The following is a 14,781-nucleotide window of genomic DNA, read 5'->3' as shown; positions in this document are numbered from 1 at the left end:
CCGCAGTCCATATGATATGAGTACTATCACAATCGAACAAAGCTCATGTGTTTTAACTTTTAATATTTTTGAAAGCCAATTAGCTCAAAGGGTAGAGCATTGTGCAATGCACAAGATGTGGGTTCGAGTCCCATATTGGTTATCAAATACTCTGTATTAGTGTTACACTAAGGACAAACTAATGTTACACTAAGGACAAACTAGTGTTACACTAATGGTAAATTAGTTCCTCTAAAGTAACACTGGCTTTTTTAAAATACTATGTAAGTCTTAACTTTGAGGTTACAAAGACACGACCTTGTAATGCTACTTCTCTAGGACATGCTTTGCATAGTTGTTATTATACAACATGTTCGCCTCTAAATATTAGCTCGCTTAGATGTTGTGACATTGGATCATGCACGTCGTTCCTACACACCGAGTTCTGTTTATGTCCAACTCGTACACAATTGTGCACGCTTGAGTATGGTTATGACTTACTAGTCCTTAATGAATTGCTATCACAAATTACTACCAATGCATTCTTACATTAATTAGGCTATATGGGATTCGAACCCATACCTTTGTGCATAGTTTGCACATCGCTCTACCATTTGAGCTAATAGCCTTTCATATGCACCAAACAAAGATGAATTAACTAAGGGGAACATGTAGTTAATCTTATTCAATTGTGGAAGTTTTCACCAAGCTTAAATTACGATTTTAAGGAGTTTCCTACAAGACAATTAAAAATGCATAACCTCATATAAACAAAAAAGCTTGTCAAAAATAATCTGACATAAAAGTATACATTCATCTAGTCACGAGATGTCATAAATTGTTTCTTAAAGTATTGACATGAAGCGCAAGTAAGAGATTATGAACCCTGATAACTGGAGTAAATGAACAGAAATATGCCTTCCATAGGTCCTAATGGAATACTAACATTGCCTATAGTGTCACAAGGAATAAGCTGGTAAGAAATGTTAAGAGGTTTACTAGCATGCTTTATAAACTTTGTCATCAACAACCCTTGCACGAGAATAAACTGCTCCAAATGAAATAGTCACATAAACAATACAACCAAAAAATAAATAACTATGCACTCAGTTGATTCTACAGACATAAAAGGAATTGATGAAAATATGTGTACCTGACAGTCTGAAAACATAGAAGAGACTCACCTATAAAATCTTTATATTGTGAAAAAACACGCACACTGATGACATTAGAGAACCGCAACTATACCATCAAGATAACCATGTTATGGTACGCATAACACATAGATATACCACTCAATCACCAACAAACCCAAAAATAAAAATCACATAGATATACCACTAAAAGATTTAAAAGTAACACCGTTGTACAGTCACTATAACATGACTATACCATCAATGTAACCCAATTATATTATTAAAGTAACATGGTTAAAAGGACTCGGCGACTACTCCATTGAACTTTGTCCCGCTATACTAGCATAACGTGATTTGACGTTTTGGGCTAAACCTTGTTTCACACAGGCAAAATACACAGTACACTAGAAATGAGCGGTAAAAATTAGATTTATCTATCATTTGATTGCCATAGGTAATAAGATTTATCCTTATTAAAGTACTACCATCATTATAATAACACAACTGTAATGTTAGAGTAACACACTTATGTCATTGGAGTAACATACAACCTTTCTTCCATGATCACAATGCGTCATTTAGAAACATAGGTAATTAGTTATTTCACCAATTTCAAAATCAGTTATTTGGAAGCATTTTGCTTATTTGCCAAGGATGAAATGCTGCCAACTTTATAGATAAGCAATTTAAAACCGTACACACAACTTGGCTAATATACCTCTGTAAATAAGCAAGACCTACACTTGAAAACCGTAATAATGTCTAATTCAGCAAATAACACTCATCTCATCAGAACAATTACGAGATCAGCAAATCAACACCACTGAAACTCGAACACGTCAATCAAATTCATCATGAAGCTAATCACTACAGAAGTTTGACCTAATGTTTTTTTTTATCTCAGTTTTATTACAATTTTACCTAATTTATTGTCATTTACTATAGTAACATAACTAAGCTATTATTGTAACACAATCAAGCCGTTATTGTAACACGAAAAAACCGTTATTGTAACAAACTATAACCGTTATTGTAACACGAGTAAACCATTATTGTAACAACATATAACACGAGAAATCCTTGCTTAGTTACAGAAAAGCGATCACTCATCTTACTGTAATAAGTACGAAATCATCAACTGAATAGAACGGAATCGCGAACAACTTAATCAAATTAACAATATGTCAATCAAAGTCTACGAATGATCTAAATATGACTCAAATTTCTCTTATCAACCTATCAATCAAACTTCTTACATATTCGAATATCTACTCCCGTAACTAAGAATTTGTTTACAGGTATTTCAATTGAATAACAAATTCTCCATGTTCATTGGAACATACCTAAGTAGATCAATTAAAATCAAGACCATTATGAAACACTAGATCACAAAAACAACTAAATTATAATATCAGACAAACAATTTATCAAATTAAACACAAAAAACTATCAAAACAATCAAAAATTCAAAAACAACCAAAATTTATAATCTAGGGTTATATATTTGCTTACAAAAAATAGTGACAAACCTTATCAACAATAAATTGATCGAATCCGTACCAAATAATTGTTGAGATTTGCATAGAAGTTGAAATCGCCGAAGGAATTGATCGATTGTTTTGGTAAGAGAGAAAAAGTAGTGAGAGAGACAATTGAAATAATGTGAATAGAATGAAGACAGCTGAAAGAAGAGGAAAAGAAGAAGAGATTTTATATTCTATCAGAAAATTACAAATCTACCCTTACTAACACGCATCAAATCGTAGCCATCGGTGGATTCAGATCTAATGGCTCAGATTGATAGGACGGACTCACCCTAAGTAGCTAGACTCAATAGATCCTAACTATATATATATATATATATATATATATATATATATATATATATATATATATATATATATATATATATATATATATATATATATATATATATATATATATATTCATCTACTGTATGAAGCAATAGTGTGCTGACCGTGTATTGAATGTCTTTGATCAAGGACTGCACGGGACGTTCTCTCCTCTAAAAAATTCTGAGGTTACGCTCAGTCCATATTGATGAAACCAGACAGACAAGGTTACAGCTAACCCATTTATTCTTCCAGTGTTTCCTTTTAGAACTTAGATTTGCCCATAGAAGGAGATCTCTCAGGTTAGTTGAAGGAGCGTTCATCTGAATCCAGTGCTTGACTCTAAAGAGCAATTGAGCTAAATAAGAGCATTTGAAAAACATATGAGCATCACATTCTGCATCCTGCTTGGATAGACAACATCTGTTAACCATGTAAAAGCCTCTAGATACCAAATGATCAATTATTGCCAGCTTTTGCTGCACTGCCATCATTATTGTGACTCTATGTCTTGGCACCATGGTGCCTTTGTGAATGGCCTTGAACACAGGTTGAATTGGAAGCCCAGTCCTGATAGCATTATAAGCTTTGCCAATAGAAAACTTGTTGATAACACAGTGAGACAAGAGAGCTTTAAGTGTCTGAACATTCCCCGGCTTTGCAATGCAATCATCTCTGACCTGAAGGAGTCCTCGAATGCATTCTGAATGACCCTCCTTTTTCCCCAAGTCCCAAATTGAGCAATGAGCAGTCAGATAATTGCTAGTCCATTATATCCAAATAGTCCCACTGCCCTGATCTAGTGACCAAAGTCATTTGAGCATTACAACTTTATTGCATGTACACACATCTTTAATTTGAAAGCCCCCCTCTTCCCATAGTACACATATACTATGCCAGCTTTTGAAGACATGCCTCCGCAGTCCTTCATCCTTTCCCCAGAATATATCCCTGCTTAGCTTAGAAACAGTGTTATAGACTTGCTTAGGTAGTAGTAGACCTGCACACCAAAAATTACAGAGCCCAAATACAGCAGAGTTTATCACTTGAATTCTACCAACATAAGAGAGGTGTTTGGTAGAATAGTTGCCAGTCAAAGCATGGATTTTAAGGATCAAACTATCATACATATCAAAAGTAAGCCTGGAAGAGTGTATGGGTAACTGCTCCATTACTTTTTATTTTTTTCATTCTCTATGTTATTACTTTTAATATTGTCATTATTAGATGTAATTGTCTAGTCTATGTAATTTATAAAATTTATATAATTTTACATCTTCTGTGTATTTTAGTATTGTAATAATTAAACGTACATTCTAATTTGTCTAGTCTATATAATTTAAGAAATTTATATAGTTTTATGTAATATGTTTATTTTAATATTGTAATGACTAGGTATAATTTGTGATTTTTGTAATTTGTCTATTTTATGTACTTCACAAAATTTTTATATGTTTATGTAATTTTGTAAGGTGTATAATGAAAAATATTTAATGTAACGTGTGTAATGTAATTTAGGCAGTAGATGAAATTACGGAGCGTATAAAATTTATGTAGTTATGGTTATGATTTAAAAATTGCTCTTATTAGCCTGAGCATATTCAGTTATTGATATAAACTAATCCCTCCATTCCGTTGAATTTCATACGTTTAATTAAAATACATCTAACTTATATTAAACAAAATTATGAAATTAAACCAAAGGGGGTACCTTTTTTCCTAAAATATAACTTGCATTTTGAAATATTAAGAAGCGGAATGAAAGCGAATATGTGGCTATTTAAAAGTCTTAGCTTTTATTGTAAATTTGTCTAATCAGGATTAATATATGTTTTAATGATCACTAGTTCTGAAATAGGATTAACTTTATCTTTTTTATAGCTCGAGAATTTGAGCAGTTAAGTTACACATTATTCACAACGATCTAATGTTCGATACTGTGAATGTTAATTGTTTATGTTATTGTAGTGACGGTATTTTAAATTATATAGAACATAGCAAAATTTATTATACAAGTGAGTACTTGTGGTGGCATTATTCAAGAGATTTGCGGGAAAGATTAATTTTTTGAATTTCCCAATTTCTTGTGGTGGCATTATTCCAAAATTTGTTCTTCTCTAGGAGTTTGAAATCAAAAATAAAACGAGAGAGTAAAGTTGTGTATTTTTCTGAAATGTATGATTTCTTTCTAAAACACTGAAGATCTTCCTATTTTTTTCCTTGTTATTGAAAAAATTGTACACAACTTTTGGGTGATCAAGTTAAATTTTTCACATAATTGTATGAACTAGTTTGGTTATTCTTTCCACCGTTATGAAACCTCATTTCTTGGATTTTTTTTTTACCCCACACATCTGTAAAAATCTCCTGAAAACTCCCTTCAAAAAAAAAATCTCCTTAAAACAAGGAAGAATAAGGTAAAAATTCATTTTTACTGCATAACTTTAGTGTTTTAGCTGTTATTTAGTGGTTGACTACTTTTGTTAATGTGAATTTTTGTTTAATTCCATGCAAAATAAAGAACATAATGTTATCTTCTGCTTAAAGATCATAATATGCTATATTTTTGGAGGAAATTTTAGCTCTTTGGTGATCCGAGTTTCTCTCATTTCAATCTTTGTTTGCTAATAATGGATTTTTTTGCTGCCTGCCTGTTTTTCTTTTCATTTTCCCCAATTTTTTTTTTAAAAAAAAAAGAAGGAAAAAAAGAGTTGTTCTTATTGATATAGATTATTGAATTTGATAATTTGATATCAAAGAAAAACCATGTATTAATATATTGTTTATATTGAAATTATAGTTTCAGATATTATCCATTATTATACAACAATTGATTGCATTTTGTCTAGGTTGGGTTGTGTTGGTGAGAAAAATTTAAGTTTTCAAGGGTTTTTGTTGAGGTATTAATTTATGGTGGGGAATTGCAGGTATTTGTTGCGAATTGGGATTCAGAAATTTGAATGACAAAATTACAAATAATTTGGGAGGTTGTATGCCTTAAGAATTGGCATGCTTGTATAAAATTGAAGCCTAGATTTTGTTGTAAGGAAACAATCTAGTTTGGACGAGGATGGCTTCATCTCCGGATGCTGAACCCGAACCCGAACCCGAAAGCCTTTCAGAGCCATTATTAGCCTCCCTTGTAACATCACTTCCATCCAATGAAACACCTCCATCACCCCCATTACCAGACACATCTAGTCCCCCTCCCTTTGACGATTCGACTCCGCCCCCAATTCCATCACCTCCACCAACAACCACCTTTTCACCACCACCATCACCACCTACACCCCCACCCTCACCACCTTCAGAAACTTTACCATCACCTTCAATAGTTGCTTACTCTCCACCATCACCAGTCATTGCATCCCCTCCACCCGTCTTCTCGGGGACGACTCCTGCAACTAGTTTACCCACCCCTTCTTCACCCACATTAAACACTTTGCTGCTTCCTCAAAATTCTCGTACTCCATCTCCTCCAGTCTTGCCCGCATCAACTCTAACTTCCACTGATTCACTTCCAACCCCTTCCCCCCTTCTATCTATACCATCATTTGTTTCCCCCCCTCCAGTTGACCCATCATCCCATCCTGTTCCGCCAGTTTCTACAACATCTACTCCAGCTGCTTCCACCAATCCTTCCACAACCACTGAATCATCACCAAAAACCCCATCAAAGTCTACCGGTTCTAGATCAAATACTGGGGTTAGTTCTCCTCAGCCCCCAACTTCTTCAGAAAATAGTCAAGAGTCTGTTAAAACAGAAATCGCCATTGGTATTGTGGCCACAGTTGTCATACTTGGCTTCATGTTAGCCATTTTGTTTGTGCAAAGACGAAGAAAAAGGCACAGAGAATATAGTTCAGTGTTTGTTATGCCTTCACCATATAACTCATCACAAGCCTCAGGTAACATTTTTGTTACAGTTTTTTATTAGGTTGTTTTGTTTTTCTTACGGATTGATTCTTGACTAATATGATGATCTATTTTGATTTGAAAGTTGGTGATGTTTAAGTGATTTTGTGAATACTCTTTTCTTTTTCTAGTTGCATGTGCTTCGTTTTCCTTTAGGTTGTTGAAACAAATACGACTATCAAGTATGATTTGGTTAGGAAAATGCCTTTGAGATCACAGATAGCTACTAAGTTCAAATATAAATAATGTTAACATCAAACTAACTTGTTAAAGAACTCTATTCGGGACGAATGATTCGGTTTGAAGATCATTCAATCAGACCCATGTATAAGTGGTCATCCGTTTATAAATTGGAGAAATGATTGATTTACACTTGTGACTAACTAACTTGATTTGCTATGCCAATAAACCTCTGTTACACTTCTGTCACTTTATCGTTTGGATAACGTATTTAAAAACATTAAATTGCCTCAAACATTCTGTACCCAATTAACATTTCTTAACTACAAGAGATGCTTATGCAATGTCAACATGTCAATTAACCCTTACCAATAAGGATAACAAGTCTGGGTAATGATGACTTGGATTTGTAAAACATCAACATCAAAATTATTCCTATATTCCTTGCGGCTTGAACTTGAAACTAATAGGAGTATAAAATATAAACAAGGGTCTCTTCTTAAAACTTATTGTGGTTATAGTTATAATTTATAAGCTTGTATTCTGAATATGTGATTATGATATTTAGGCAGAAACACAACTTCTCATCCACTAATTTGTTTGTTTAGTTAATGCATGCTTTACTTTTCACTTTGTGATCAACATATGTCCCTGTTGAAATTTAAGGATGACATTATACTAGTGGTAATGTAACAATAACCTTCCAGGATCATCTTTTATAAAGGCAAATCCTACTGGCGGATGTGATTTTATGAGTTCACCACCAGATGCGGGCGGATTAGGAAGTTCCAAATCATGGTTTTCATATGAAGAGCTTACCACAGCCACTAACGGATTTGCTTCACAAAATATTTTGGGCGCGGGAGGTTTTGGTTGCGTGTACAAAGGCGTTTTGCTAGATGGCAGAGAGGTGGCTGTTAAAAAATTGAAAGATAATAGTGGACAAGGGGATCGTGAGTTCAAAGCAGAGGTTGAGATTATCAGTCGTGTACACCATCGCTATTTGGTTTCCCTTGTGGGTTATTGTATAACTGAGTACCAAAGATTACTTGTCTATGAGTTTGTTCCTAATGGAACCCTTCATCACCATCTTCACTGTGAGTATACTGTATTTATTGCAATATATCTATTTTTATTTCATTTATGGCGGAAGAGTGTGCAACCAATAATAACAATACCCTATCGCCTCAATGATTCTTGACCCACATATAACTTTTTAAAGAGTCAAGAATTAAGATCCTCTTATTCCTCCCTCTCCATAAACTTTCAATTACTTATCAATAGTTAGGGTTTCGTCAAGGAAAAATAGAGGACAAATTTATTTAACATATTCCAATATCCAACTCAATTTTTACACAATCAGGACAGTTAATTTTTTTTTCTCCAACTTACATCAAATTCAATTGTACATAATGGAGAAGAGAAGGAAAAGGATAGAAACAATTTCTCTTTCAAACATATGAAACGTGGACAATTTAGTTAAGTCATTTTGTTATCTTCGTCATATGCCAAAATCCCACAAAATGCTTGAACAATTTTATAGTTAAGTCTTGTTTAATCTTTATACAATATTTACTTATGGTTTCTCGCATTTTCAGCTTGTAATAAAGCACCCATGGAATGGCAACAGAGAGTCAAGGTTGCTTGTGGTTCTGCTCGTGGAATCGCTTACCTACATGAAGATTGTAATTTTATTTTAATATCCACTTTATTTCTTATGTTTCCGATCTATTATTTACCTTTCCAATTTTTCCTTGCATATACTTTATGCTTTCAACTTGTGTTCATTTGTTTCGACGGTCTGTCATGACCAGGTTATCCAAGAATCATTCACAGAGATATAAAGTCTCCAAACATTCTTGTAGATAACAACTTTGATGCTAAGGTGCGCTTCGGTGTGTAAAATTTAAAATGGTTTAATTGAAGCATCTGGCCACTACAAACTACTACTACCTATATGACTTTTATGTTACTATTAACCAGGTGGCTGATTTTGGACTTGCAAAATTGGCACAAGAGTTAGAGTCTAATACACACATTTCGACACGCGTCATGGGAACCTTTGGGTAGGCAATGGTTGTTTCTTTTTATTCAGTTTCTCTTATTTTGTTTGCTTGTTAACATATCAACTTTGCCATAATATCTTACAACTAATCTCTCTTAAGACGGATAAGGTTAAAACCGATCAAATATGTTAAATAAGACAAAAGTGAAATGCCTAGGGAATAACAAGATATTTGTTCTATCTATTCAAGTGAGATATTATTTGATCCGTCCTAAGCTTAAGACAGATACTTCCGCCTTAAATGAGAATTTGTGAATCTCTTAATACTTAGACTCTTTGGTTGATGTATCTTATGAGGTACGAGGTCCAAGGACACCAGGGGAAAAAATTATTTGTGCATATTCTCCAATATTTTGTTTCAAAAAGAAAACTAAAGTGTATAACAATATTTTTAAAAATTTGTTGATTAATCCTTATTAAAATCAACTTTGCTAAACTTGCAACATTTTTTTTATAAACTTAAAACTCTTAAACTAGTTTTACATAAAGTTACTACCAATTTGGTTTACCTGCTAAAATTACCGACTTTTTCGCGCACTTACTTTGTAACACTCGGTAGGTTTCATAAAAGACCGTCTCTCACTAATTTAATGAGAGACATGATACCGAAAAAAGAAATTCAATGGGTCTCTCAGCCCATCATGTGAAAGGTCTCTCAATAACGTTATTAATATAGCGTTTCTCCAAACTTTTTGTGTATAACAGTTCATCAAACAAAAATTACTTTCCATTGACCCTTAGCTAGCAACAACCCCATCCATACCACACTGACCACCAGCCTCTCCACAGTCAACTCGCACCATTAGCCTCATCATTTCTCCTCCCTTTTCTAAGCCTAAGAAAAATACACTCAACCTGCCGCCACTAAATTAAGATGATTTGAATAGAAAACTTAAACTCACCGGAATCTCAGTTGGTAGTAGTTCTGTGTTAGAACTCTTAGAAGTACTTTTTGAAAAAAGAGATTAAAAATTAAAAGGTTGTAAGTATTGAAAAATTGATTTTAAAAGTATTAATTAATAATTTTTTCCTAATACAATATGAGAGTCTTAATCCCAACAATAACTTTTTCCTAATATTAATATTTAGTCGACACTGCATAAATGTTTTAAGCGTTGTTTGATAAACAGCATATTAGTCAATTTTTAGCATATTCAAGGGTTTTAGCATGTTTGACCAATCAATATGCTAATTTTAGTGTTTGGTAAAAAAAAGATATTGAAACAAAGATATTTGGGGTCAATGTCTTTGTTTTTACAATATATCTTTACCCCAAAGATATTGGTTAGCATACTGTAAAATAGGAAATTTTTATCCATTTTACAAACAAAACTGACAATCTACTAATCGTAATCTGTCAGTTACCAAACACTCAAATTAATTATGTTAATTATAATATGCTAGTCAAACCTTCTAATAAAATCTGTCATTTATAATCTGTTTTTGCAATCTGCTTATGCTAAAATCAATCTACTGCTTACCAAACAAGGCCTTAGTTAGTAAAACTAGATTCCCTTTGCGTGAGAATTAGCAATCAACTGTCCATTTTGATTTGTCCGAAATTAAATGATTACTTTTTATATTTTTTATATTTTTTTATAATAACAATGATAATAATAATAATAATAACGGATTTTCTAACATGTGCCCTTTTAGAGCACATGTTAATAATCTAATTAAAAGTTTGCGGTTTTTATAAAAAAATAAAATAAAAAAATAATAATAAAGAAAAAAAAGTGGCGCCAATTTTTTTTTTTTTTTAAATAATGATAATAACAACAACAATAATAATAATAATAATAATAATAATAATAATAATAATCTTATCTAGTTGTCCTTCATCAAAATATGCTTATCGGAATGGGGTCAAAACTCATATAGGAGGTCAACATTTCTATGTGAAGAATAAAAAGGGATTTATGCACTTTTCTCTTAAAAATTGAGATTTAGACACATAAATTTCAATATGAGACGGTCTTATTAAACGAGTATATGAGACAAAGTATACATTATGTATAAAATTAGTAGCACTTTTTAAAATTTTGACCGACTTTTTTTTTTTTGTCGAGACCATGATAATGATCCTTTAATATCACTTTTTACATGAGTGACCATTTACTTGTATGGCAACACAGTCTTACAATTAGTATTACACGAGTCTCTCACATTAGAGTATAAGACTTAGTGAGCGGAATCTTGGTAGTCTCACTTTGTTGTGGTTTCTTCACAGTTACATGGCTCCTGAGTATGCATCAAGTGGGAAGTTGACTGAAAAGTCTGATGTCTTCTCATTTGGAGTAGTGCTTTTAGAGATTATCACCGGCCGCAAGCCTGTCGATGAAACTCAGCCACTAGGAGATGAGAGCTTGGTTGAATGGGTAAGCTACACTCTACATAAAGCTTCCTTTCATGTAGTATAGACTCTGTTTTTTATGTCTACAAATATTTCCAAATTATGACTTTGTCTAGGCTCGACCGCTGATGACCGAGGCACTCGACAACAGGAACTTTGATGAACTAGCAGACCCGAGATTACAGGGGAACTACGATAGAGGTGAAATGTTTCGATTGATGGAGGCTGCCGCAGCTTGTGTCAGACACTCAGCAATAAAGAGACCGAAAATGAGTCAGGTAAAAAACTCTCCTTAGTAAGATATCATATTAACAATTGAGAAAAAAAATAGGCTACGTAAACTAAGTTAGGTGTGTAACCATATTGATCTAAGCTTGAGCTACAATGGCTTTGAGATTGGCAAAAACCTATCTTTGTCCAAGGAATCGTCAAGCAGGCCTAACTCATTTACGTTGCTATATACACTCTTATTCATACTTGTTCAATCAATGTAACCTTAGGTGGTTAGAGCCTTGGATATCATGAACGAGCAATCGGATTTATCAAACGGCATGAAACCAGGGCAAAGTGGGATCTACGACTCGAGGGAACAATCATTCCAAATAGAAAGATTCCAGAGGATGGCATTTGGAAGCCAGGATTTGCAGGAATTCAATTCAGAAAATTTCAACGACAGCCTTGGTACTTGGGCGAGTAGCGGAATAAGTGATCAAGTCGGAGGCAGAAGTGGAGTGGTATAAGTGTCTAACCCATAAACAAAGAGATAATTCTGTGTATGACCCCACAACTCTCTTTTGGAGAGGCGTATCCAAGGCATTAGGCATTTGAACCATGAGCGGAACTCGAACATCATTTGGTGGGTAGCATGAAATGCTTGTATGTTCCTTTAAAAACTGGCGGCCTTGTTATATGCTTTGGCACTTTGTACAGGCCAGTTTTTGATTAATGACACGATGTGAGGTTACTCAAGGCTTTGCTTTCACTTGTAAATACTCAAGCCCTCCTACTTTGCATCTAATACTCGTGTATTTATACCAATACTGTATTAAGTTAGTCCATGTAACAAAATTGAAATAGTAAGTCAAGGAAAATGTTCAATACATGTATAGTTCTTAAGATAATTGTCTTTTCACTCTTTTTTAAGTGAAGAATTTTATATCTTTATTATTTATTTAGACCAAGTAAGGTGCCATAGAGGCTCCCACCATGTTCCTAACTTTTTTTTTTTTTGTATTAAAAGAAGTCACAGGGCAATAGTATACGGAAATTTGAACATTCGACCACGGCCTATGTCATAATATATGTCTCTTCAGCAACTTTCCTATAGGACCGTCCTATAACATAGGACGGACTCAAAAGAAGAATAAACTCATTAGAAAGAATGAGAATAAAAAACAAAATAACCCACTACTACTCTTTTACCTTCATCAAAACTGCTCATTCTCTTTGCCATGAATTCCATCCCCAACAGGCGTCCACCTCCTTCGTCCACTGTCCATGCCCCCATAACAACTTCAATCACCGAACCTAGTACCTTTGCGGCCACTACCTTCGCCCCGTCCCATCTGTTGCCCCTCCATAGAATAAGTCGACTGGAACAATTCACCCTTTCCCTTATAGCAAGACAGGAAGGTCACAGTCATAGAGATGCACCCTTCAATTCGGAACCTCGACGATAACGATTAACAACAACCAGGTTCGGATTTTGATGTTTTTAACTTGATTACTCATGTATTGATTTTGAAAACTTTTGAGTTTATAAATTACTTAAATGTTATGGGTTTTTTATATGCACTCTATTACTCCACATAAGCTTTTGATTTCCTCAGTTTCAAATTAAATATTATGGGTTAAACTTTAACAAATTGTTTTAACTTGATACTCATATTTTTATGTTGACAACTTTGAGTTTTAAGTCGAGAATTATGGGTTTCAAATCACTACATAGTGTAGATACCCAGTATCTGTTGAATCCCCAACAAACACCCGATGATTATCGGACTACAACATGTTTAGGAATCGCTACGTTTAATTGACAGTTTGTATAACTATACGTCGGAAAACTCAAAACGATTTCGAAAACAAAATATTTTCAAAACATTTCAAAAATACTTGGAGTGTTTTATGCACGACGACGGGGTCGCAATGACGCTAACTAGAATCAAAACCGACACCGGACCAAAAACCAACTCGAAATTCAAATTCCGAATCCAACAACGGGTCAAACCGAGTCAAATACAAAAAAACAAACATCAGAAACCTTCCATGCTAAGTATACACGGTATACTTGATGGTCAAGTACAACAATCATGACATCCAAAACCTAGGATAGAACAAACCATGATTCCAAATGCGTGATAGTGACAAGACAGCTCGAAGACCCCCGAACATGCTCGCGCCTCTTCGAGTAGCCTATATGGCCACGTCGCTCAAACGCACACAACCACAGAATCCTCTATAAATACCCCTCAAATGCCACCATTTGAAGGTACGCGAGCATCCGCCCCCTCTTTTCTCCCTTAAAATTCTAGACTCGACTTCTCAAGTCACAAACCGACAGTTGTTTTCGACTTACCGATCGAAAATACGAGCCATACACATTTTTTGGTACCGTCATCGTGCATTAAATCACTTGACTGACCATTTCGACCAACTACACCATCATTAAACAAAGCAACACTCCTTGCTTTACAAAAACGGTTTTAAACCGAGTTTTCCGACCTAACAAGTTTTTACACTTCCGTCGATTTCTCGTCATGCAACCTAGCATGTAAGTATGAGGTTGTAATTAATCCTCTTCTTTCATGTTCTTTATATGTTTTTATGACCTTAACATGCTAAAACATGCATAACATGGTCCAAAATACAAATCGAATGAGCCAAAATTGAGTTTTGACCTGAAACAGAAGCCCCTTGTCACAACTAGGTGGCTCGCGCCTATACTGGCTACCCAGGTCAGAACACAAATGTGTTTGAGTTCATTCTTTCCATTTTCATTTCATTTTACAATCGGTTTTTACCGTTTCAAATCATTTTTATGATAAATATTTTTATCCATAAATTATATTCGCCCTTGGTTCCTTATATCATGACGGTTTAATCCGTGTTTTAGTGATAACATTTGGTTAATTACATTTTAAAGGCTATTTTAAAGCCTTTTATTCATTTTTTTACATTTTCAAAACAACCACATTAATCATACATGCGTAATCATCCTTGGTTCTACATACCATGTCGATTTAATTCGAGTACGATGATAAACCTTGACTAATCACAAAGCAATGAACTTAATCATAATTA

General features: G+C 34.1%; 1 protein-coding gene across 2 annotated transcripts; it reads left to right on the top strand.

Moving 5' to 3' along the window:
* Window positions 1-5,252: 5,252 nt before the first annotated feature.
* LOC141604759 (proline-rich receptor-like protein kinase PERK8) lies at window positions 5,253-12,646 on the top strand. 2 transcript variants are annotated; one of them, XM_074423253.1, is made up of 9 exons: window positions 5,253-5,385; window positions 5,896-6,876; window positions 7,771-8,160; window positions 8,662-8,748; window positions 8,878-8,948; window positions 9,047-9,129; window positions 11,359-11,506; window positions 11,598-11,759; window positions 11,982-12,646. In XM_074423253.1, exons 2-9 carry the CDS (start codon window positions 6,039-6,041, stop codon window positions 12,219-12,221), a joined length of 2,019 nt encoding a protein of 672 aa, XP_074279354.1. In that variant the 5' UTR covers window positions 5,253-5,385; window positions 5,896-6,038; the 3' UTR covers window positions 12,222-12,646. The 2 variants fall into 2 exon arrangements, 1 of the variants encoding a protein (XP_074279354.1); XR_012526212.1 differs by lacking the exon at window positions 5,253-5,385 and having other exon boundaries at window positions 5,935-6,876; window positions 11,633-11,759.
* The last annotated feature ends 2,135 nt before the right edge of the window (window positions 12,647-14,781 follow it).

This window comes from Silene latifolia, chromosome 1 (assembly GCF_048544455.1).
Source record: "Silene latifolia isolate original U9 population chromosome 1, ASM4854445v1, whole genome shotgun sequence".
Classification (NCBI taxonomy): domain Eukaryota; kingdom Viridiplantae; phylum Streptophyta; class Magnoliopsida; order Caryophyllales; family Caryophyllaceae; genus Silene; species Silene latifolia.
The sequence above is the reverse complement of the archived record's forward strand: the minus strand, read 5'-3'. Positions and strand labels throughout refer to the sequence as shown.

Bases quoted from the DNA above. Each gene is read 5' to 3' on its own strand.
- LOC141604759 (XM_074423253.1), top strand. From the start codon at position 6,039: ATGGCTTCATCTCCGGATGCTGAACCCGAACCCGAACCCGAAAGCCTT. The intron at 6,877-7,770 runs GTAACATTTTTG...ATAACCTTCCAG, and splicing joins TAACTCATCACAAGCCTCAG to GATCATCTTTTATAAAGGCA. The intron at 9,130-11,358 runs GTAGGCAATGGT...GTTTCTTCACAG, and splicing joins CGCGTCATGGGAACCTTTGG to TTACATGGCTCCTGAGTATG.